The sequence below is a fragment of the Tachypleus tridentatus genome, chromosome 1 (assembly GCF_004210375.1).
Source record: "Tachypleus tridentatus isolate NWPU-2018 chromosome 1, ASM421037v1, whole genome shotgun sequence".
NCBI lineage: Eukaryota > Metazoa > Arthropoda > Merostomata > Xiphosura > Limulidae > Tachypleus > Tachypleus tridentatus.
In genome coordinates this window covers 1,600,398-1,626,899 of record NC_134825.1, presented here as the reverse complement: position 1 = coordinate 1,626,899, position 26,502 = coordinate 1,600,398, and the positions used below count along the sequence as shown (strand labels likewise).

General features: G+C 33.1%; 1 protein-coding gene across 1 annotated transcript; it reads right to left on the bottom strand.

Moving 5' to 3' along the window:
- Positions 1-2,256: 2,256 nt before the first annotated feature.
- Positions 2,257-22,356, bottom strand: LOC143228271 (N(4)-(Beta-N-acetylglucosaminyl)-L-asparaginase). The gene is made up of 8 exons (XM_076459580.1): positions 22,161-22,356; positions 16,886-17,042; positions 15,004-15,116; positions 9,908-10,020; positions 7,296-7,489; positions 6,754-6,861; positions 3,643-3,776; positions 2,257-2,563 (listed from the first exon to the last, which is right to left on the bottom strand). The coding sequence occupies exons 1-8, from the start codon at positions 22,294-22,296 to the stop codon at positions 2,466-2,468; spliced, it is 1,053 nt and encodes a 350-aa protein (XP_076315695.1). The 5' UTR covers positions 22,297-22,356; the 3' UTR covers positions 2,257-2,465.
- Between the last annotated feature and the right edge of the window lie 4,146 nt (positions 22,357-26,502).

Genomic DNA, 26,502 nt, shown 5'->3' with positions numbered 1-26,502 from the left:
TCCAAACAGTGGGCAGAAGTTTATATGCAAAAACGGCTCGTTTGGGTTGAGAAAATATTTTACATAGAAGAGCGAACAACATTTCGACCAAGAAACGTTTTTTTCTTCTTCCAAGAAGAAGGTCGAAACGTTGTTCGCTCTTCTATGTAAAATATTTTCTCAACCCAAACGAGCCGTTTTTGCATATAAATTTCTCAACAAGTGGGTTTCTCGACATCACTGAGTGGGCAGAAGTATTCACACCCTCAAGCCTTCAAGACAGATCTTGGAGAAGAGATCACAAAGGATTTCAACAGATTTTTCCATTGGTCAATCAATGTCCATTTAAGAAGCCTCATTTAAGGCTAGAGATGTGAGAGTCCTCAACAGAGGCAGAATATATCCTGCAGGAAGTATAAAAGTAGTCAGAGTTGAGATGACTAGATGCTCCATGTCTCACAGACAAAGGGGAGAAGACTGAGCTTAACTGAATCAGAAACTGAAAAACCTCGAATATCCAATGTCAGTCAGGAACAACTTGGAGGAGAAATGAAATGGCTAATAAAGAGGCTTTCAAGTCATCCATGTAATAATGGAAAGAATGTCCAAAACTGTGGACGCAATGAGCAAGTGCCTCCATGACTTGGTTGAGAACATAATGAGCTGAAGTGATGCCAAATGGGAGAGCTCAAAATTTATACAATTGATCTTGGTGAACGAGATGAAAATGGGGCAGCCTGAATATGGAGAAATGTGTCCAAGACGACCTTCATTAACGGACCAACAGAGAAGAAGAACCCCCCTCCGCTTGAGCCAAGAGCACTTGACAGTGGTGGGGTGGTGAGGGAGGATGGATGCCAGTTTCAGTTATTTTGGAAGACATGAAAATTAGTAGAATAAAAGCCTGAAGAAGGGTACATAAACCTTTTTATGAATCTCTTGTACAAAAGATTTGGTCTGCAGCATTGAGATGCTGAGAATCAAGAGGAGAAAACTAAGATAATAAGTAAAGAAAAAAATTATAAATAACTTGAAATGCCCACCAATCTGCTGAAAAATGGGTCCAAAGGTTTGTGAAGAGAAACAGGCATGTCCATACACAGCCTGAACAATTGGGTACAAAGAGACAGAGTGAATGATAGCTAACCATACAGGAAAAAGTACAACGACAAGTGGTAGAGGGACAAGGAATTAGAAACAGAAAGGTGGGGAGATCATAGTGTTAAAGAAGAGGAATGGCCCACTATAAGAGATGATGAACAACGTATGAAAGACTGTTGTCAGATAGCTTTGGTGAAACTCTTAAAGTATGCACACACCCAAAAGGCTTCATAGTGGAGAAAAGGTGGAGGTCACAGAAAAATGAATCATAGTGAGAAGAATCTACATGCCAACCACTGAGAAACCAATTTAGCAGAGAAAAAAAAAACCCCTGATTAAACTACTTTAAAAAGGACTGGCCATAATTTTCATAAAAACATTGAATTATGGTGTATGGTTTCAAATATAAAGTGAACATAAACACAGGTGAACCTAATATCACCTCAACACAGATTCACTGTAGTGAGCACAAGAATAACATCCCATAAACACAGCTCAACAACTATCAAATAATTCTGTGTACTTGCAGCTACTGCTGAGTTGAATACTTCAAGAGGTATAACTCAGTAACAAGATGGCGAGTTGAGTAATAGGTGGTAAAAGGTGGACTTCACAGTTATGATTCCTCATTCCTTCCTCAATACTTTTGTTAAAAATTAACATGTAGAACATTGTGTATGAAAGTTCTGTTGTAAACATTTTAAAACAATTTATTATGTACAGTACAATATCAACAATGTGTAGTACAGGTCCTAAAAAAACACTTCAGCAGAAAAGCAAAACCACTACCGCAGAACGGCTGATATGGGTGTTAACACTTTTACTAATAAAGCAAAAAATAATATTTCGACCTTCCTAGGTCATCTTCAGGTTAACGTTGTTCTCTGCTTTCTTAGTAGAAGTGTTAATACCCATATCAGCTGTTCTTAGACATCTTTATTTTAAGTGGATTTCTTGTCACCAAGAAGCAAAACCACTGCTTACTCTTCTCTCAAAGGAAAGTTGCAGTCTCTTAAAGCATTGAAATATACTGTACACAACAAACCTTGTATTACAGTGTATTTGCAATATTTTGACTAGACATTTGAGAACAGATAAGTTAAACATTAAGTTTGTTTTATAAAGATATGTATTACCAATACTTATATTTCTTATAAATTGAAATTTCTCTTCTTATCATCATACATAACATTTATTAGTCTGTAAATCTGATTTAATAATTCTTAAATATTCTGTCACTAAACATAATAAACATGAGATTTAACCATAATGTTACATTTCTAATGTAAAAGAAAGTTGGAATGATTAGCTTTAATTGCTTTAGTTATAAAAAACACGATCATTGTTCGATGAAACTGAAATTCATTAAATTTCTTCTAAACTTTTCAAATATTTATACACTGAGCATAGTTAACTTTAACTTTTCCTATCACAGGATTGCATACAGAGAAAGGAAACTCCTTCATTCCATGACATGCTGCACCTGAAAGGAAATAGAACATTTATAAGTAGGAAGAGCAGAAAAAAAATAAAGCAGAGAAAAGGAAAGACTATTCCTGTATTAACTATTGTCATGTAATGAAAGTGTGTTTAGTCAAATTTACTTACAATTTTCACACTGATTGTATATTAAAGTAAGGAAACAGTTCATATAAAAAATTACAAATTCATTTGGGAATATAAACATATTCCACTTTTATCATATGACTATCACTCGAGTGCACAGTTAGTCATGATGTTTATCTTACGACCAGACTTTCTATTAAAGGATGTTTATACATTATAAATGACAAACCATTTGGTTATTAATGAGCAAAATAATGAGGCATAAGAAAGTTGAGACATTTTGACAATTGGAATTTAATACTTTGAAGTGTATAATAGATTACAAATAAAACCTTTATGAAAAGCTATCTCTGTATTGTTGAAAATATTATTAACATTAGAAAATGTTCTGTGTTTTATTAGCATGTACAACCTCTGTCTCAATTTCTTACCATCACTAAAATCTCAGAGTTAGTAACCTTTGAGCAAACAGCACTAACTCTTTATCCTGGTTTGTTTTTTTGTTTTGTTTTTTATTACTAAGTGTAATAGTGTCCCTTACAGAAAACACATGGTTACATACAGAGAAAGGAAATTTGGTTATTCCATACACTTTTCAAATATCCATGTTACATAACTGTGACTAGCTTATACACAGCACCTGGTTTTTATAACAGATTAATTACATATTTCCCTAATATATATTGTGAAAGAAACAGAACTTTCATAAAACAGTTAAGACTAACACATACTAATGCATTTGTTAACAAAACTAAAACACATTTATTAATTTGTATTAACTACTTTTTCAATACATGTGCTTGAAGAAAAAGAGAGTCATGCTAGACTTTACTGTGCACAAAACATTTTGTTACTCAATAAATTTAGTGATATTCGGTGTAAATACCCTAAACTACATTACATGGGTATTAATATTTAATTATTAATTTTACACTAATATTAATTTTTATAAAATTTAAATATTAAGAGCTACAGAATCTTAAGCTACATTATTACCATAATCTCCCTTAATGTTGGCAACAACGATTCCACCAGAGAAGTCAGAATATTTCTTAACTATTCGATAGATAGCATCAGTTGCAGCAACAGAAGGGGTCATTCCTTGTCTTAAGTTTTCCACAGCCTGGTAGCTTCAGAAGAGAAAATTATAATAAGTACAATAAACTAAACCTGTTTGATGGAAAAATGTATGGTACACCAGACATAGGAGAGAAAATTAAGGACAAAAAGTAGAACAAATAAATTTTACATTTCAAAATACCAGCAAGTTTAAAGAGGAACACAGGATATAGACGGGGTATAACAAAACCCAACATTACTTTAAGAGAAACCTAGGATACCTTGTTTATAATGCAGGTAACTTTACCACAGAAGGAATAAACTACAAACAAGCAAATGAAAATCAATAATACCCTAAAAGAAGAATATATAGAAGCTTAAATCAAGGATACACAAAAAAACGTACATCTAAGATTATTTCTAGGGAAAAGTCAAGGATATAGAAAGAATAAGCTACAACTAAACCTAGTCCAAATGAAAATCAATACGGAAAAAGAATATAATACAGTTAGTTTAGAGGAAAATAAAGGATACACAAAAAAACATACAACCAAGTCTAGTTCTAAGGAAAAGTCAAGGATATATAACAAACAAGCTACAACTAAGCCTACTACAATTAGTTTAGATGAAAATATGGGACAAAAAAACATACAATTGAGCCTAGTTCCAGATAAAAACCAGGATATATAAAGAATAAGCTACATACAACTAAGCCTAGTACAAATGAAAATTAAGGATACACAAAAAGAATATAATACAGTTAAGTCAAGTTCAGATGAAAATCAAGAATACACAGAGAATGTGGATTTTTTTTAATGGACAATTTTTTTTTGTGTATTATAGTAAAACTACTTTATTTTCAAAATGAGACCCAAATGTCAAGCACTTTCAAATAGTTGACTATTCTTTTTCAGGAAAATAAAGGGTTATGAAATATATAGGCTTGGATGTTGATGTTGTGTAAATTGAATGTTTAGTATGGGTTGGTCTTGGAACTAGCCAATCATAACCTAGAGTTTTTTGTGCGAGGGTTAATTTTGTGTAAAGTTCACAATAGTTATAAGAATTGTTACATAATGTATATAAAAATACAATCAAAATAAACAGAAATAATATGAAATACCAGCAAAAGATGGTGGGAAATAAGAGACATAATAATGTAGATCAATATATAGGAAATCAAACATATGTGTGCGTGCATGTGAAGTAAGTTTAATCATGAATTTAGTTTTGGAAATCTTTTCAGAGACTTGAGAAGGTCAACAACCCCAGGATAGAGGTGGATACCACTTGGTGTTTCAGTATTTAACAGTATTATCCAATAAGTTTCTTTAATTTCCCTACTTCTGTTAGATGTAAGATTTGTCTCTATACCCATAGGTTTAATGACTTCAAGAGACTGTCCAGGTGTGTTAAAGTGTCTTGAACTGGAAGTTCTTTGTTTATTTTTTATTTCCATTCACAGTTATTAAAACATTCCCATATAGTTGTTTTGGTTTGAGGAAAATACTGAAAACTGCATTTTCAACATTGGATTAAGTAAATAACATTTTTCATAAAGCAGTTTATGGAATTAGTGATTTTGAACTGCTGTTGGGTATTTTTATCAGAAGATTTATCTGTTTCCTGCATGAACTTACAGGTTAGACATTACTTACTATTGCAACCTGTCACCTTACACACACCAAACACTATATCACATTCAATCAAGTACACAGATTAAAGAAAATATGCTCCGATAGTAAGAACCATAACAGTCATATTAATTCTTTGAAACAGACTATGACAGAAAGAGGTTATAAACAAAACACTATCACCCAACAAGGTAAGAAAGCTAACAATATTCTATGTACATCTTCCTTAAAACAATCACCTGAAACCAATTCATGTCATGTTCCACTAGTTACTAACCATTTACCCAAAACTAAAAAATTTATTCCGGATACTAAAGAATCTTTTACCTCCTTCAGCTTAATGATAGATTACAATCTATATTTACAAAATTTCCTGTCGTTTCTTTCAAAAAGAATAAAACTTTGCATTCACATTAGTTTACACTAAAGTAAACTTTAAGCCAACACCAGGTGGAAGTTAACCTTGCAATAGCAAGCAACATCTAACCTGTGACTTCATGCAGGAAACAGATAAATTTTCCAATAAAGAAAATTAAAAGCAGTTCAAAATCATTAATTCCAAAAATTATTTACTTAATCCAATGTTGAAAATACAATTTTTAGTATGTACCTCAAACCAAAACAACTATATGGGAATGTTTTAATAACTATAAATGGACAATAAAAATAAACAACACTTTAATGTGCCTGAACAGTCTCTTGAGGACATTAAACTTGTGGGTGTAGAAACAAATTTTACATCTAACAGAATCAGGGAAATTAAAGAAGTTTATTGGATAACACTGCTAAATACTGTAATACCAACCTCCATCCCAGGGTTGTTCACATTCTCAAGTCACTGAAAAGATTTCCAAAACTAAATTCATTATTAAACTTACTTTACACATTCACATATACTGGTTTGATTTCCTATATATCAATCTACATTATTATTTCTCTATTTACCACCACCTTTTGTATTGTTTGTTTTGATTTTATCTTCATATAAATTATTTAATAATTCTTATAACTATTATGAATTTTTCACAAAACTAAACCTGACACAAATAACTCTTAAGTTATGAGTGGCTAGTTCCCAAGGCCAACCCATACTGAACATCTAATTTATGCGACATCTACATCCGAGCCTATATATTTCATCACGTTCATTAAACATAACCCTTTATTCTCCTGAAGAACAACCAACTATTCTAAAGCACTTGAGTTTTGGGTCTTGTTTTGAAAATATCACAACTTTTGGAGGTAATCCTGAGTGCTAACTATTTACTCTGAGGTAGACTGTTTGTTACATTAACTTACTATACTAAGGGTACTTTTGTATTAAGAGTATGTCTCATTCTGTGTGTTGCATACAACTGTTATGTTCCAGCAAAGATTTCCTTTATTAACACTTTGTACATCACAGTTCTCTAACCTGGGTAAAAATCTCATCATAATATCACCATCTCCTGTGGCTGCTGCACCACCTACATCCTGGTCCACATATGCTCCTGATCCTGGGATAGGAGAATCTCCTACACGACTAATAAAAGAGCATTGTAAGGTTCTACATTTTGCTTGATAAAATAATATATACGTTAGTTCTTCAAATTTTTCAGGTAATAATAATGTACCATCAAGTTAACAGCATCTTGGTTTAACATCTTGGAGTAACTTACTGAGCTCGAAACTTACTGCCATACTGGAATAAATTTATAAAATAACGTAATTACTAGATTAGAAATAGTTTATTTTTATACCTCATATTATTTATACTATATTAAAAACTAATCGACAAAACAATGCTACCATACAATTAAAAACAATAATAACAATACATTAAAAATGAATTTATAAAACAATGTTACTAACTGATCAAAATTGTTTAATAAAAAAAAATTATATCACTAAGTTAAAAAGTAGTTCCCAAACCTATTTTATTATTAAATTTAAAAAATATACAAAAACCCACCATACCCTGGAATCTTATGCTTAGCTCCATTACTTGATGTTCCCACACTCATTCTCCCTTCATTATCAATGACAACCATACCAACTGTATCATGGTTGTTAGGGCCAAACTGTGATGTTGAAACCTTGGAGTTTGTTCCAACTTTCTCATACAAAGACTTATAAGGTCCACAAGATACTTTTGGATCTGGCTTAACATTCTAAAACCATAAAAAAAACATATGGTGAAACCTTAAATATTAAATCAAAACATGACAAACATACAGGCTAAATAAATTACACTATGTAACACAAATTTTGTTTCTGGATAGTATGCTTTATTTTATAATTGCTTATGTTGTAAAGGTACAGAAAATGGCCATTATTTCCTTCAAACTTTGCTTCTGTGACCTGAAATTTGGAAATTAACCTATTTTCTATGTAAAAATGGGCAAATTTACACATTTTCATTCATAAAAGGCCTGAATAAAACAACATGTGAATCAAGATTTACATGTATTTATACTACAGTTGAATAAGAATGTTTAGAAGTGAGTAGTTTTTCCAGATTTGCAACTGTAGTGTAAATCACTTTTATGTATCAGCCCACAAATATAGTCTCCCATCATCTTTTTGTTATATGCTCCTTGGCAGCAGCGTTCAAAGTCCAGTATATATTGGTGGAAGTGCTTGCCTTGCTCCTCTGAGTATGCTCCCACGTCCTCCTTGAATTTATCAAAATGAGCATCAAGGATATGGACTTATAGGGACATCCTGCAGCCCATTTTGCCATAGTTCTTTACCAAAGCCTCAACCAGTTCCACATAATTTTCGGCCTTGTGGTTGCCCAAGAAGCCCCAAACCACTGCAACAAAGCTTTTTTTTCCTTCCTACTGAGCTTCTTGGGGAATTCTGTGCACTTCAAGATCTTCTTTATTTGTAATCCAACAAAGACACCAGCTTTGACCTTTGCCTCAGACAGCTTAGTGAAGAAGTCTCGTAGGTACTTGCAGGCTGCAGACTCCTTATCAAAGGATGTGACAACTTGTTTCATAAGACCCAATTTTATGTGCAATGGTGGAAACACCACCTTCTGGAGGTCCACTAGTGGCTCACACTTGACATTGTGCCTCCTCACAGAGAACTTGGTCCATTGTGGCCAGTGCTTCCTGTTGTAGTGCTCTGTGGTGTCTCTGCTGTCCCAAAGGCACAGATAACAGGGAAACTTGGTAAAGCCTCCTTGGAGACCCAGTAGGAATGCCACCATTTTGAAGTCTCCAATAACCTCCTAGTCATACTCATCATACTTCAAGGCTTCTAGCAAGGTCTTGGCACTGTTGTATTCTTCTTTGAGGTGCACTGAATGAGCCAGGGGAAGAGACAGATACTTATTCCTGTTATGGAGCAGCACATCTTTGAGGCTTCTGGATGAGCTATCAATGAAGAGGTGCCATTCATTTGAGTTACAGACAATTCCAATTGCCTTGCACAGACTGGATACATTGTGGCAGAAGCAGAGCTCATCTTGACAAGTGAAGAAGATTGAAAAATGTTGGTGACACTTTCTTTGACTTGCGACTTTCATCTAACAAATCCCACTCCTTCAGCCTAGATACCAAAAGCTCGGTATTCAACTTTGTTAGACCAAGATCTCTGATCAAGTCATTGAGGTCTCTTCGGTTAGGGTAGTATGGGTTTCTCTCATCAGCTGCACCTCTGAAATTGTAATCTGGATCTTCAACGTCTACCTTCTCTTGCTGCTCTCTTCTGAGGATGGCTACTTTCTCTTTGGCAGAGTGGGTACAGGGAGCTCTGGGCAGTGTGGCACTGGGGTGATGGATGATGGAAAGTCCAGATACATGATAGCAGATGCATTCTTGCCAGCCCATTCAGAAGTAGCAATTGCTTGAGTGGTCAGTGGGGTCACACGAAATTTTTTCCTCTCTGAATCTACCTGGAATGTTCTGGAAAATGTGTAAATTTGAAAATGTCATTACCCAGGTCACAAAAGCAATGTTTGAAGAAAAAAAAAATGGGTCTTTTCCATTCACTTTGGGCATAAGCAATTGGGAAATAACACTTTCTGCCCAAAAACAAGAAAAAGTAAAAATTTTGTTACATAGTGTTATCAAAATTAGCAATTTCATACAACTAGGAAAAATATTGTACTTTCAAAAAAAGTTAAAGAATACAATATTTAACACTGTTTAACTACTATGTTGTAGCAGTAACAAATACATATTTAAGTGTGTGGGTACAGTGTTCTAATAACACATCATTTACTCATATTATATGTATAATCTAACAATCCATCTGTTTCTAATAATACAGCTGCTCATTGTGTGGTATTTGTTACCTAGTTAAGATTTACTTGTCAGCTGCTCAAAGTGTGGTATTTATCTAGTTGTCTACTTCATAATACAGCCACTACAGAGTGAGGAAATCAAGAGTGCTGTTTTTCACAACTAAAAACATGTCTTTTCTTTTATCTCACTGACAGTTGAAGAGTACTTCACTACCAACTAGTACCAGTATTAAAAATTCAAAATCAGTAAAAATTATAAAATAGATTAACGTAAACTTGTTTTTAGTGGAAATGTTGTATGTAGATTTTATTTAAATAAAAACTGTTATGTTACCTTCCAAAAGTTAGGTTGACAGTTGTTATTTTTCCATTTTTTCCACATATCAAGTGATGTATTGGTTGTAAGAGTTTCTTCTTTAAAACCCATTTGTTTGGCAAATTCTGTTGCTGTTTATATAAAAAGCTTGGTATTAGAAAGCAAGTAAAATTTATAAAACAATAAAAAATGCAATATTAAAGAAAGAAGAATTATTATTTTAAATCAGTGACAGAAAATATTGATCTAGCTTGAATCACCAATTACATATTAAATAGATACAATACTGTCGACTGAGTTGTTATTTTTCTGAACTTCAAGATGATGCTTGAGATCCATCCAGGTTCTACATAACCTGATGAAAAACTCAGCAGAAAGCCTAAAATGTTATTTTGGTATCAAGTAACATAAGAAATGTTAACAGAAAAATATAAAACTTTAGCCCACATTCTGAATACATCTTTTATCATTAGAATTTCAAGCAATTATACAACTATTTCTTGTTGGGCTTCATGTCTGCTGTAAAGAAGAGATGCAATACAAAATTCTGAATTGTTTTTGCATATTGCAGAGAATGTGTCATACAAAATTACTCAACTTTTCACATTCCATGGGACTTGCACATTATAGTATAGGGTGTTCAGAAAGTCACTGTGAACTTGTATATTTATTAACAGACATGTTTCAGTATAGAATACAGGGGGTAAATATGAATGACAATTATAAACAATGTTGAAAGTTACCCCTGTTGGCATCAATAAAGACTTGGATCCTTCTTATTTTGTTTCTAAACACTGCTATCAGTTGCTGGCTTGAAATAAGCTGAATGAATGCTGATTACAAAACTGCACAGTGACTTTCTGAACACCCTGTACATAACATTAGCTCTATTTTCCCCCTACAGTTCAGTTGTTTTTCAACATTGCAGTTATAATAAAACCCACATGCGGCCTAGCTGTGGGAAGGTGAGTGGTAAAGTATTTCAGAGGTAAATACCTATTTAAGATTCACTTTAACTGTTAAAATTTAAATTCCAATATGGAAGTCTTATATCCGAAACACTAGAAACCACAAGAGCCATACTGAGAAGGTGGTAGGAATAAAAGTGATAAAAAATATATAAAATCAGAAGTTAGAAGCACGAATATGAAACTCTTTAATAAGGACAAAGTCAGAGTAGAATCCAGAAAGAACTGGACGTAAGGAAGAAAGACTTAATCTAATGACATTCAGAAATAAGACACTACCTCTCAACAATGCAACTATTCTTGAAACACTTTGATTTGTAATACAACAGGGTTGTATAGGATAATAATTGTTTTATTGTACTCAGTCAGCTGATGAAAGGAACACAAGTGGTGGAATAAACAGGTCACAAGAACACCTTGACCTGTGCTGTACCTATTACAGAAGGCTTCTGGAGGCATTCCAGTAAAATATTACGAGTAGACACATAGCTAAAAAGGACTGAGTCAAGAAAGAGGTCAAGTTACGGAGTGCAAGTGAGAACAGAATAAAGACTGAAGTTGTCCCAAAATTTGGGCTCAACAACCTGAAGATCAGTGCGATGTAAAAAAAGGAAAAATATCAACAAACAGACAATTCCATTTCTGGTTAGAGCCAAGATACTTATTGAGAACTCACAACCTGTTTTTAACGCTACACAAGGACATATACATGAAGATTGGAAAAGCACCTACTGCAGCATCAATCAGCCACCTAATGGCACTCTGTCCACTTCCAGAGGGAGATACCCTCTCTTGGAGAACTAGTGCAGAGGGTGTAGTTATGATTTGAAGGTTTAAGAACATGCAAGGGTTCTAACTGAATATAAAAAACTTTAAAGAAAATAATGGATTATATTTATTTAATTACATTAATTTATTTTCTAAAGAATAAATATTAAATAAATTTATTTAATTACATTAATTTATTTTCTAAAGAATATTCCATGATCCCAGACATTTTTGAAATGGTTAAAAGGGGATGCTTAAGAAAAGAGAAAAATCCACTGTCTAGTATGGATTTCATCTAGTTTGGAGAACAGACCAGTAGTTGCAAGCTGAATCCCAAAAAAATGAAGAGACAAAACCACTAAAAGAGAAAAATCCACTGCTTAGTATGGATTCCATCTAGCTTGGAGCACAAACCAGTAGTTGCAAGATGAATCCCAAAAAATGAAGAGACAAAACGTGACAAATGTAAAACTTAGTAGAATTATTTGGATTCATCCACATGTAAACTTGTACAATGTTCTCTAAATGGTACAAAGAAGCCAAAGACATCATCACATAATTAATTTTGTGAGATGTAACCCAATATTCATGCTGAAGATGGCTGAGCATACATTTTGATAAACAAGACACATCAGCTGCACAAACCATTATGTGAAAATGGATGAAGCACTACCAGTAGTAAACTCACCTTAAGATATAAACAAGCAATGCCAATTTACTTGAAAAGAATTTGTTTAATGTAATATTGCAACAAACAGCCCAAAAAGACAGAAAACATACCCTGAACAATAATCAGGGGCTGTTAGTGTTGACCTAACAGCGGTCATTCTTTCTCACCTTCAGCAAAAGTCTTTGAATTGAGAAATTAATGAAATTTATTATTAACTACTAGACTCTTTAGTCAACTAACAGATTATTGTCACAGAACACTAATATTCCTATTTTAACCTTCTTTTTGTTTTTTTTTTAAAACTACAAACATTTGGTATGACAGACATTTCTATGTACTAAACTTAGGGTTAAGTTACCTGTTTTCTAAACCTCAGCTAATGCATATGAAAGTGCATCAAATATACCATGTAGTACAAATCTTTAACAAGCTGAAAATATGATTAATGTGGTTCCATGTGTTTACAGTGCATATTTGCACAAGATTGCTAAATCTAAATTAACTATTTCATCATTAAAAGTAATTGTTCTTAGATTTATTGTATGATAATTAATCAATATTCTTAGCATAATGTGTGATATAGGTTTTTTAAGTGTAAACAAATTCAACTCAATCCTACAAAGATAATACATATACTACTTGGTAAGAAAATGTGTGATGATATAAATAACCTCTTTGAAGAAATTAAAATTATTATTGTAAGATGTATATTTTTAATTTTGTAATTAATTTGTTAGCAAGATGAGGTTGGGGATATTTGATGATGTAATGTGATGTTAACTTCATATTAGCCCCATCTGAAAGACTATAAAACAAAAGGAGTCTGCTAGAACAAAACAGACAATAAATGGGTTAAAAACACTACCCTCCAATAGCAAATTTAAGGTTAATAACTTGAGGAGAAATAAAAAGAAGTTTATTACTAAAATATGAGCAAAATCCTGAATATTAGAAGTAAAAAAATATGGATTCAAGAACTGAAAAATATACTATAACCTTGATATGTATTAGAATGTGTTTTAGGTGTAAAAACTGAACATAGTTAACAGAAACAAAATTAAATGATAGAAGTGCTAGTTTGTCATGATTAGGATTAGCAGATAAATCCTTCTCTGTATATTAATAGACCTATGCAAAAGATTAACCTTCAAAGTCCTGAAAAAACTCACGTGTTACACAAATAGTGCACCTACATGATTGTGAAATTTGCCACAAACACCAGCATATAATTTAACTAACAACCCAAATACAATAATCAATAAAGTCTGACAATGCAGAAATGAGATGATCCATATGTAACAGAAATTTAAATCGGAGCTAATGCTAACTTTCAAATTCACTGGAATAAAGTCAACAGCATGACCATCAACAAGTAAATCTAATTATGATGTGAAAACAGATTACATAAAAATATCCTAACACATACACATCACAAGGAAGTTTGGAGAGTTATGGGTAAGTGATGTTTGTTTGGAAGCATGACAGCAAGTTGTACAAGAAAATACCTACAGTATTTTGGAGAATGGAGAGTTATGGGTAACTGATGTTTGTTTGGAAGCATGACAGCAAGTTGTACAAGGAAATACCTATAGTATTTTGGAGAATGGAGAGTTATGGGTAACTGATGTTTGTTTGGAAGCATGACAGCAAGTTGTACAAGGAAATACCTACAGTATTTTGGAGAATGGAGAGTTATGGGTAACTGATGTTTGTTTGGGAGCATGACAGCAAGTTGTACAAGGAAATACCTACAGTATTTTGGAGAATGGAGAGTTATGGGTAAGTGATGTTTGTTTGGAAGCAGGACAGCAAGTTGTACAAGGAAATACCTATAGTATTTTGGAGAATGGAGAGTTATGAGTAAGTGATGTTTGTTTGGAAGCAGGACAGCAAGTTGTACAAGGAAATACCTACAGTATTTTGGAGAATGGAGAGTTATGGGTAAGTGATGTTTGTTTGGGAGCATGACAGCAAGTTGTACAAGGAAATACCTACAGTATTTTGGAGAATGGAGAGTTATGGGTAAGTGATGTTTGTTTGGAAGCATGACAGCAAGTTGTACAAGGAAATACCTATAGTATTTTGGAGAATGGAGAGTTCTGGGTAAGTGATGTTTGTTTGGAAGCATGACAACAAGTTGTACCTATAGTATAAGAAGTAAAAACTACTTCATTTGAATTCACTTTTAAAACTGATATACACATCCAACCTGAAAGACCAATTTAGTAATTATAAAAATCAATGCTGATCTGACCTGAATCTCAATAAGGTCTTTTGATAATACTAAAAATGCAACATCTGATATGACTCAAATCCATTATCAAAAAGGACAACTGCTTCTTCTGGAACACAAGTTATGGCTCTAAAATTAATGTGAGTAAAGGTCATTTCATGAAAAAATCAAATAAAATTCTCTATGATAAAAAGGATATTTTTCTGACTTCAAATGTCAGTTATATGTAAAAAGTTAAATTTTTGGCAGCACAGCATCTGAATACAACTTAAAATATGAATTTTAAATTCTCTAACTATAGATAAAACTATAAAATTATACAAAACTATAGATAAAACAAAGCAGTTTAAATAAACGAAAACCTAAATAAACAGATGTTTTGTATTATCACTCAACACCACATAAAAACAAGATTAAAGATCAAACTCTCCTCAAAAACATGGTATCTATCTGCTAGATATTACTGAAGCCTCACCCTGATCTCCAACAAGTAATGAATGTTCTGTTCTTTCTAACACCTGGCGAGCAACTGCTATGGCTCCTTTAATTCTTCTGAGTGCAGCAACTGCTCCTACATTATGGCTTGGACTTGAAACAAATGCAACAAATTACTTATCTATATGGACTTAAGGCAAAATTAAATTACTACTAAATATTGATTTTAGGTAAAATGTAGCAAATTATTATTATTATTATATATGAACCTTGGGTGTATTAAATTACTAACATATATAAACTTTGATTGAAATGTAACAAATTACTTCCACAAAAAACCTAATCAAAAACACCTTACGGGTGAAAAAAAAAAGAAAAAAGGTGTGGCCAAAAAGGACTGAGTGTTCAAATTAAAGGAATGAAATCACAACTGACAGCCAAACTGGTAGCTACACTTATAGCACTGATGATAATTTTATGGCTACTATTTATTCATTAATTAGGTAAGCCATATATTTTATCCACCATCATGACCAAAGCTGAACAAAATATGAGGCAATAAGTGAATGAATATTCATCGTACATTTCTTATCAATGCTATAAGTGTAGTTACCAGTTTTGCTATCAGTTCTGATTTCATTCCTTTAATTTGCACACTCAGTCCTTTTTGGCTACACACTTTTTTCCACTCCTAAGGTGTTTTTGATAAGATACAACATTTTATCAACACACAGCAACAAAGAACAGGAAGTAAGAAAGAGACTCTCCATAGCAAATAACATTAGCTTTAAGAACACAATACCTATTATTTGGAACAGAACTTTACAGAACCAACCAGATTCTTTAAAATACATGGTGGTAGTTTTTTTCCCTACACGGTGTTAGTATAAAAGAAGCTATTAACATCGTGTAGGTTGTAATCAGTACAACTGTATTAAGCATTATTATTTGTGCTAATATCACATGACACTAAGTGCTCTTCAATTATGATAATTTCATAAAATTCAGTAAATTTTTGCTGAAAAGCTGACAATGAATAATGACTGTCTACCTATATGAAAACTTGAGACAGAAACTGATAACCTAGTTTATTTGATCTAAACAATAATTGTGCATCTGCACATCCTTTCACCATATAGTTTTACTATCTTAAATAAGCCACCTTTAATCCAAGTGCCAAAAAACTAAAAACAGTCCACTTTTACTATTAGGTAAAGTTGTAGTAAAAATTTTAAACCAATAGCTTACGTGGAGTTTTGTGTAGATGTGCATAAAAATGTTTGTTAAATTTGTCAGGTTTTTGTTGAATAACCTTGCAACTTGTGCCTTATATTTACATCAAATAAGATTCCTAATTTGAGAAAAATCCATGAAAGATAAGTATGTTTTTTTGTTTTTATTTATGAACTAAATTTTCCATCCTTTCAGGGTAAAGAAAAATGAAAGGAAAAAAAAAAAGATACATCTCAAGCATTTCTCAATGGATTGCCTTGAAATCTGGTAAGCAAAACAAGAGTCCAGTGGAGCACATTCACTGGAAATATGATATAATTTGGGCTACCACAGTTGGAGATGCAGATTCAGAAATTGCTAAAGTATCATTCCAACTAGTAACACACTGTGTCCTATAGCAGGTTGTTTAGCCTGCACAACACTACTGTATATTTTGATGTTTCCAAAATCAAATATAAGTGTCATTTCAAATCTGTATTCTTTGGGTCAACTTAAAAAGATAAATAAAACCAAACCTTGAAAATTTTAAGTAACTTACAAATTAGACAGAGAAAACAGTTTAACCTGGAAAATTAAAAAAATAAAATAAAACTGGTGAAACAATAAATGGGTGCAAGAAAGTAAAAAGTTTCAAATTAAAAATATTTTAATTAGAAAGCTAGTAATTATGAATACAATACAGTACTTACCCATCCATTATCATGGCATCTAAAGTTGTTTCTCCATTTTCGTCAGGGCTGCCACCATATCCTACAGTTCCATCACACTGTTCCTTCTCACATTCTGTGCAACCTAATTCAACAGCATCCACTGCAGACCTTCTTTCTTTGAACACTGCTGTCCATGCTTCGAAAAAGAAACTATGATCTCACAAGACGGACAACACACTCTACTAAACAAAACATTAGAACCACAAACTGACAGGACACTGTACTAAACAAAACAGTAGGATCATAATTTTTCTTAAAATATAGAACTACAAATCAAGTAAAGCAAACACTTATATCTTCGACATGACCTTTATACTTGGTTGCTAAACCTTTTAAAATTTCACACAAGGAAATAAAATTTTTTTTAGATCTTTATATATATATATATATATATATATATATATATATATATACACACACACACTTAAATAACCAAAAAATCATATATAACTACACTGATACCATAGAATTTCACTATAATTTAATAAGATTAGTAACATTTATTTAGATTTCAAAAAATATGAAAATTTGAGCAGAATAAAAGTAGCCTACCTTATTGAAACCTTGGATAAAAAAAACACAAGAAACGTTGTAGCATTTTAAAGTTTAAAATGGTAGAAAAAACTACTCTGAGAACATTCTAAGCTGTTGATTGGTTATTCACATGTTATATGTTGAAGTAAGTGTATATAAGTGACTGTTTCAAAAAATAGAAAGAGGTGAACAGGGCCACTGCGTACGATTCCATATATATTAGAAAGAGGTGAACAGGGCAACTGCGTACGATTCCATATATATTAGAAAGAGGTGAACAGGGCAACTGCGTACGATTCCATATATATTAGAAAGAGGTGAACAGGGCAACTGCGTACGATTCCATATATATTAGAAAGAGGTGAACAGGGCAACTGCGTACGATTCCATATATATTAGAAAGAGGTGAACAGGGCCACTGTGTACGATTCCATATATATTAGAAAGAGGTGAACAGGGCCACTGTGTACGATTCCATATATATTAGAAAGAGGTGAACAGGGCCACTGTGTACGATTCCATATATATTAGAAAGAGGTGAACAGGGCCACTGTGTACGATTCCATATATATTAGAAAGAGGTGAACAGGGCCACTGTGTACGATTCCATATATATTAGAAAGAGGTGAACAGGGCCACTGTGTGCGATTCCATATATATTAGAAAGAGGTGAACAGGGCCACTGTGTACGATTCCATATATATTAGAAAGAGGTGAACAGGGCCACTGTGTACGATTCCATATATATTAGAAAGAGGTGAACAGGGCCACTGTGTACGATTCCATATATATTAGAAAGAGGTGAACAGGGCCACTGTGTACGATTCCATATATATGCCATATCTTAGCAAAATAAAAAGATAAAGGAGCTTCTAATTTTATATTCTAGCTTGATAATATTAGTAATTTCAGTTCCTAATTTGTACAAAATTATAGATTTAGTATTTTGACATCACAAACATCTAATTTAAACAGTGCTATATTCAACATACCATGTGACTCACTAATATCCATATTTAATTGTGTTTTTTAACATTTATTTTTAAATTATGAAAGTAACTCAGATATAATATTAAAGTTTGAATTATAATCTACAATTTGATACCAAACTTAGTGACACAAGTTTATAATATAACAATTCAATACAATTTTGAATGCAAGTCAAACATGATGACATAGCCTTTTAACCTTGACCCATTGCAAAAGGGTTAATCAAATACTGTATTTTATGCTAAAATTACTGACAACGAGTAGAAAACATGTAAACTATTACTAATAAACATTTTGAGTGCGTGCATGCATGTAATAAGTTTGTGAAGTAAGTACACGTAACTATTTATCAACAAATGACTGTACCTGAAAGAAAAGAACTCCTAATTCCACATACATGATTGTACATTTTGCTGTTTTTTTGTTAAATTATTTTTCTTTGTAATTCAGTGCCTTGTGAAAGGTTCGACGTAGCATAATTGAAAGTTTTTTTTTCCATATTTTAATTTTGTTCTCTATTTCTGTATTATATATCAGTGAAAAAAAAATATATTTCAAGATATATCAATAGTTGTTTTCTCAATTGCACATTATTTCCACAGCAAGAATTTGAACTGATGAAAGATCTTTAATGATGTACTTTAACTTACATTTATTTTACTACTTTGTTTTACAAACTATGTAATATAAAATTATGAATACATGATTTTTATTAAGAAAGGTTTTTCTTTTACTCTTTGTATTTACATATTTGCTAAACCATTTTGTTTATAATCATTTTTGATTATAAAGTTCAGAAGTATGGCCCATTTTTGTTCATTGTAAAAATAATTTTACTGTGTATAGCGTAAAACGTTCGAAGGACACTTGTGTAACTTATTATGGCACTTGAACTGTGTTGATTTTTATTACTAATTGGTTTCACCATAAATGGTCTATAAATGTTTTCAGGGGCAAGAAAGGGTTAACTTATAAAGTTAATAACAACTCAGATAAGCTCAGACATATAGTTTAAACAGGTGAATGTGGAAACTATGTTAGTAAATAATGTGTATTCATAACATTTGTTATGATCAGAATAAATGAAGAATAAAAACCATAAGGGAATTTGTTAACATGTATTTCTAATTCATTTTCTCAGGTTAAAATGAGATTAAGTAATTAACAAGCAGAGATTCAACTTCCTGAAAACCAACCAAACACAATTACAAAACATGCCAGTCAAATGTAACTATTTCTTCATACTTGTACACAGAAGCACATTATGCTAAGACAGCAGTAAACTGATAGATGATGATTTACATACATAATAAAATGGCTAATTACAGAACCTAAATAACACAAACCAATGTTCTGTTGAAATGGGTAGTACACTTCCATTCACTGTATGTGCAAACTATTAGCCAAATAAATCTGGAAAAATAGTAAGGTATAAAGACCTTCATCCTTTTTTTATTTGAAACTACAGTTAATTAATAATGCCACATGGATAGAATAGTGGGAAAATTAGAAAACCATTAACAAATTGTAACAAAGTAAATGAAAATTTTCTCCTGTTTATTATGTCTAATTAAAAGTTGTATATTAGTCATATATAGTAGCAGAAATATTAATAGTAAAAAATTAAAAAACTAGTCTAGTAAAAAACTAGACTGCTGATGACTGGAAAAAGGTATTATAGATGGATGAGTCCCAGTTTGAAAAATTTGGTACATAGCACAAAATGGGAAAAAGATGTAAAATACTTAATACATAGTACCTACCTTAGAGCATAGAGGAGGCAGTATAATAATTTGGGGTTGTTTTTCTACTAAGAAAACAGGAAATATGTACAAAATAGATAGAACAACACAAGTACTATCAGATACTGATCCATCATGGCATATCCAGTGGCTTGTATATTATTGGTTAAGAATTTTATTATCAAGAAGATAATGACCCCAAACACTAACCAACCTATACAGAAATTAGTTAGCAAAGAAGAAAGATGCTGGAGTCATTGATATAATACTATGACCTCTACAGAGCCCCACTCTCAAACTGAGCAGATTTGGGGTGTGATGTATCAAAAGCTTGACAAATCAAAAGTTACTTCCAAAAAAACTATGGAGGTGAATTAGAGGCATTTGGAGTAAAACTCTGAAGAATATTTTGAATAAATATGTTGCAACAATGTCTGAAGAACTGTCTGCAGTTATTACAGCAAAAGGAGACACAAATTTCAACTGTTTGCTAAACTCGAGCACTTCCAGTGAGTGTCTGTTGTACTAAGTTTGAAGATTAATAAAATGCTGAAGTTTCAACTGTGATTTATCTTTGACAGTAGCCTGAAATCTAATTTTTATCTTTGTCCCAGCACTTTTGCACATTACTGTACACAGATAGCCACTGGTAAAATATGGGTTAAAATTACTCACTGGATACATGACTCATTTATTACATTATGTAGCAATGCTTTGGGAGTAGAACCTATTGACTAGGCCAAGTGCTTGGTCTATGGCAAGGGCCAAGTAATTGTAGTAAAGTACTGCAATGTTTGAGTGTAAAAAGTTGATCTGATAGCTCACACCTTAAAGGAAAACAATGGTACTGGCCACTGATGGTAAGTCCTTTAAACAATGGTTTTGCATATTCCTAGCACTTACTGCAGGTGTCAAGCTGAACAAGCATTAATCAGAAGAATTTCCAGAGAATGCTTGTTCAAATCATGGTCACCTCCAAGACTCTCCAACCTCTCAAAACCTGGTCCATCTTCTCAAGTTTAAGAGATAACTTTGGTCACTATCTGGTTTAATGAACTGTGAACAAAGTGCATACTGTATGAAAAATTGTCATGTGCATTATGTGTATTAAGTGAGAGAAATCTTTACATATTACCATATGCTTCTAGATTTTTCATGAAAAGTAGTTATAAGACATAATTATGACAAAAAACTGAAGTTTATTATTTTTACAAGTTTATTGTAAGATGTATTATTTCCTTTCAGTATAACTACACAAGAAATTACACATTAATCTTTAATTTATACACGAAGTTGACCAATGACTAGTCATTTCTAGAGAGCAAAGAAGGAAAAGAACAGTTAATTATGGCCACCAAACTTGAAGGTATTTGGGCATGCAGAACAACGTATGGTTCTTATGGCGTTAACATTTTTATTATAGTACTTTGATAGTAGTAGTTTTAGTATGCGTAACAACAACACGTAGGCTCGACCACATAAATGAACAAGATGAAACATTTTCCAATGAACCACTGATAAAGAAACGTTAATATGATGAAATTTAATTATGAACGTGTGCTGCCAATTCCCAACCTTTTCAAATTCTATCCTTTTGACAGAAATGCACATACTTGAGGCGTATTGTCACAAATTCAATGTTCTGAAAGTGAAATGAAAACAAAACATGGAACCACAGTAAAGCTTGCAACTAAGTAATATTTCCTTCACTCCTTTTCGCGACATCGGCCATTCCAACATTTTACATTTAGTTCAAAAGATTTTCGCTTTGTTGCACTTAAAATCAGGGAACTGAAGGTTACATTTGGATGTTCTAACAGTACAATATACAGCATAGAAGTGCAAGCCAAAATATGGTGGTATGGCGAGATTCGATCCCAGGGTCTGTGAAGTAGTCTAAAAAATAAAATATCAGGTTGCATTATAATCATCAATACGAATTATATGAAATAAATATAATTAATAACTAAATATTTCACTCCACATACCTTTCTCGGTTGCATTTATAAACGCCCAGGTATTCAGTACTAAAGGAACTCTCTCAGCCGATTCTGCTGACATAAGCAAAATCGTTATTGTAAATAGTAGCCCATAAGAACATGTTATTAACACCCAGTTCAACATTTTACAATACTGACCTGCACTATGTGCTTATTATAAGCCATACTGACACCTAATGGACGAAATTAGAAAATATCTTAAATTAACACAGGAAGTGCAAAACATAGTAATAATGACGAAAAATATTATTAGATATATCATAATTGATTCTAATAACGAATATTTAGTTCCCCCTTTCTTTCTTAAAAATGCTTTTCAAATTCTGAAAAGTTTTAGGACCATACTATTAAAAAATGATTTGGTGGCTAATAATAAGCGCTTAACCAATAGGACAAAAGAGCAAGTGATCCCCTCTTTTAGTGTTTCTCGCTTGTTTTTCATTACACTTGTTTGTTCCCCCTTTCCCCTCCACACATACACGAACATATACCCACACTTTAATCAAAATTAGACGCATATGAAATGAGTGACGATTATCTTTATAAAAAAATTGTAATGTTTACAATTCGGATTCCAAATGTTATATTATATCATATTGTACTTTACTGATATTATTTTAAGTAGTTCATATATGCTCTCTGTACTAATTCAATTTTGTTTTCTTAGCTCATCTCTTCGTCTTCAATTGTTTTATTGATCTTGTAGTCACTTATATCTATTTTTGTTCTTAATTCTTCATTTAGTTTTTCCATTAAATTCCTTTATACGGTACTGTTAGTTTCATCTCTTTTTTTCTTAATCCTTTGTTAATTTTATGTTCCATTCTTCTACACTTTCTTCGCATTCACCTTTTAACTGGTTTGTTTGGTATTTTGCGCAAAACTACACAAGGGCTATCTACGCTAGCCGTCCCTAATTTAGCAGTGTAAGACTAGAGGGGAAGCAGCTGGTCATCACCACCCACCGCCAACTGTTGGGCTACCATTTTACCAACAAATTGTGGGACTGACTGTTACATTATAACGTCCTCACGGCTGAAAGGGTTAGCATGTTTGGTGTAACGGGGATTCGAACCCGTGACCCTCAGATCACGAGTCGAGTGCCTTAATCACCTGGCCATGCCAGGCCTCATCTTTTAATATTCATCTGTTTATTTTATTTTAATACCCTTTTCTTTTTCCTTGTTCTTCTTCTCATAGTTTCATCATTTCGAGCAAATTTCTCAATCTCGCCTTTTGCTCATGCTGTTTTCTAGAAGTTTATTCAAAGTTCTGTTTTACTTTCACCAAAATAACGCCATACCTCACAACAATGTTTTAACATATTTATTCGTTAAAATGATTATTTTTCTTTATTTGGTGAAAATGATGTGAAATCTACAACACGCACGAATAATGAGTTGATTTATTTCTTCAATAGGCCTGGCATGGCCTAGCGCGTAAGGCGTGCGACTCGTAATCCGAGGCTCGTGGGTTTGCGCCCGCGTCGCGCCAAACATGCTCGCCCTCCCAGCCGTGGGGGCGTTATAATGTGACGGTCAATCCCACTATTCGTTGGTAAAAGAGTAGCCCAAGAGTTGGCGGTGGGTGGTGATGACTAGCTGCCTTCTACTCGAGGGCTATCTGTGCTAGCCGTCCCTAATTTAGCAGTGTAAGACGGTTTGACTTTAACGAACAAACGAATTTGACAGGTATTTTGGATTTAGCACCTTCAGATCTTGAAACAACCAAATTCAGCCAGGGGCGCTCAAAATCTGTTTATAGTAATTAATCTGAAGTTCAAGACGCCAGGTAAAGCCGAGCTGGAAATAGGAAGTCTGGAGAATAAAGGAGACGTAAAGTGAGTAGGCTAAGTCTGTGACTGTTGGCACCAGTTTCAGGATAAGCGCAATCTAAAAAACAAATATCTGCGAAGCTTACGGTTTTAGAAATCAAAGGTGAAAGGGTTAAGATTAATTTCTTGAGTATAAAAGACTGTAGAGTCTCAGCACAAGATATAACTTAGGGACTGTTAATTACTCAAGGTAGATTAAACATAACGAGTGATTGATTGATTGATTAAATTTAGCATGTTGATTGATTATTGAAAGTTAGCAACTTAATACGGTCTCTTCTCGGAGCTGGTAACTGTAAATGTTGTGCTAAAAAAAATTTGGGTATGGAGGGGAGACGAGAGTACCCTCAGAAAACCATTTTCACGGCCGGGGCAGCGAAAAAAGTGCCACGACTATGCCGCAGTTGAAGATAAAGGGGAAAAACATAAGGATGGATAAACATCTAATATAAAAAAAAACGTTTTAAAATAAGCTTGATGGTAGTGCTGGGAATGTCTGGTCATAAATTTTATTAGTCTCAGTCTTCTATGGTGGTGGAATAGGCAGAAGAGAACAAGGATCTCAGGTAGAATTTGGAAATAGTCATGCGAGCGGACAATAACGAAGGATGTATCTCAGGACGGCTGGTTTGGGTATTAACACTTACTAATAAACAATGTTTCTACCTTCTTAGGTCATCACGAACAATTGGGGATGCTTGATTGATGATTGGAGAAATCTGCGGAAGTCGTCGGCAGGCTTTTTTTCTGTCTGGATTCTCCTTTCTTTCTCGATTATATGAGTTTGGGATTCATGGTTGGATATTTAAAAGCTAATAGTTTATGTAGCAGTATTACTTTGTAATGCATGAGTCTGTGTTAATTGGATGTTCAGTGTATTCCCTTTAGCTGATGGAGTATAGATGGTGAGTAACCTTTCCTGTATGTTTAGATTATTTGAGTGATTGTTTCTCGGCTTGTGTTGTCTGCTCGAACTTGTTTGTAGTCTATTTGTTTGTTTTTTTCTGTGGCTGCTTCTTGACTAGTGTGGCTAAAGTGTCCGTAGTGGACGGGTCAAAAATTACCTTCGATGGTTCATTAGCTCGTGAGTGAGGAATAAGAGGCTTGCTTGGAAAAACCCTTTGACTTTAACATGAATTACAAATAAATTTATTTAATCTAGGTTATGCAGTCACGAGTGTAGTAAACAAGTCACTAACCTGAGGAAGTTTACAGCTAGAACAAAGAATTGACTCTAAGACTATGGTACAAAATAACATATAAAACTTTAGTTCAAAATATTCAAATACTCGTTTAAGTTTACGGTGCTAAAACTATATTGAGAAGATTCTTCCATTAAAAGCATCAAATTCTTTGTTGCTAGCGATCAATTGTTTGTTAATTAAAAATAAGATTCATTAAATCTGATACTACAAAAATAAATTAACAACTAAAACGTTACGTGAAATACACTCAGACATAATTCGTGACGATGAGAAACCCACTTGAAGTAAAAATGTATCTCAGGACGGCTTGTATGGGTAGTAATACTTTATAATAAAGCAGAGACTAGTTCAGTTTATACAATCTGGTTAATGCTTATTCTAAAATATCTCTCAACAAAGCTATCACTTCTTCAAAACATCTCACTAAATCTACCAGGGAATTCTCTTTTAACCTCATTTTATTATATACACACATTATACATCATTTCTTAATTACACTGATAGACTAGAGAGGATAGAAAAAACAGTTACTCGTACGCAGGATGTTTTGAAGAAATTGTTATACTGCCATTCTTTTGGCCCGGCATAGCCAGGTGGGTTAAGGCGTTTAACTCGTCGCGGGTTCGAATTCCATCGCACCAAACATACCCGCCTTTTCAACCGTGGGGGCGTTATGATGTGACGATCAATCCCACTACTCGTTCGTAAAAGAATAGCCCTAGAGTTGGAGGTGAGTGGTAATGACTAGTTACCTTCCCTTTAGTCTTATACTGCTAAATCAGGGATGGCTAACGCCATCAAAATAAACCAAGCCATTCTTTTTCGGGGCATAGCTTCCTATTGCTTCTTGATTCGCTGATGAGAACTGATTTCTGGTCCAAACACGTTTGTCTTTTTATTCACATTTTTGTGCGTTCATACGACGATTCAAGTAGGTCATCCATCTAATTGGTTTGATTCCAAAATCAAAACTATATGATAATGGGTTACGTTCAGAAGCTGTTAAGTTAAACATTATTGGTTTATGTCTCCATACATGATTCACACGTATCAGCGATAAAGTTTAAAAGTTACTAGTTTATGTTTCATTATTCACAAACATTGTCGTGTCAGCACTAAGTTGAAAAGACAACACTGTATTTATACCAGAAACAAACGTTGGTATTATAACAACGTTTTTTTTTATTTAATTAGACACTTAAATTTGTTTTACAATTACTCTAGGAGTGTTCACTAAAATATAAACCAAAAGCGACAGTACAAAGCTTCGAATGGTTTAAATAATAAAATT

What these genes read in the sequence shown, in the direction of transcription:
- LOC143228271 (XM_076459580.1), bottom strand. Translation starts at nt 22,296, where the DNA reads ATGTTGAACTGGGTGTTAATAACATGTTCTTATGGGCTACTATTTACA. An exon ending in GCTAAGCATAAGATTCCAGG is followed by an intron (nt 6,862 to 7,295) that starts GTATGGTGGGTT and finishes CTCTTTTATTAG; the next exon opens with TCGTGTAGGAGATTCTCCTA. An exon ending in CAACATTAAGGGAGATTATG is followed by an intron (nt 2,564 to 3,642) that starts GTAATAATGTAG and finishes ATTTCCTTTCAG; the next exon opens with GTGCAGCATGTCATGGAATG.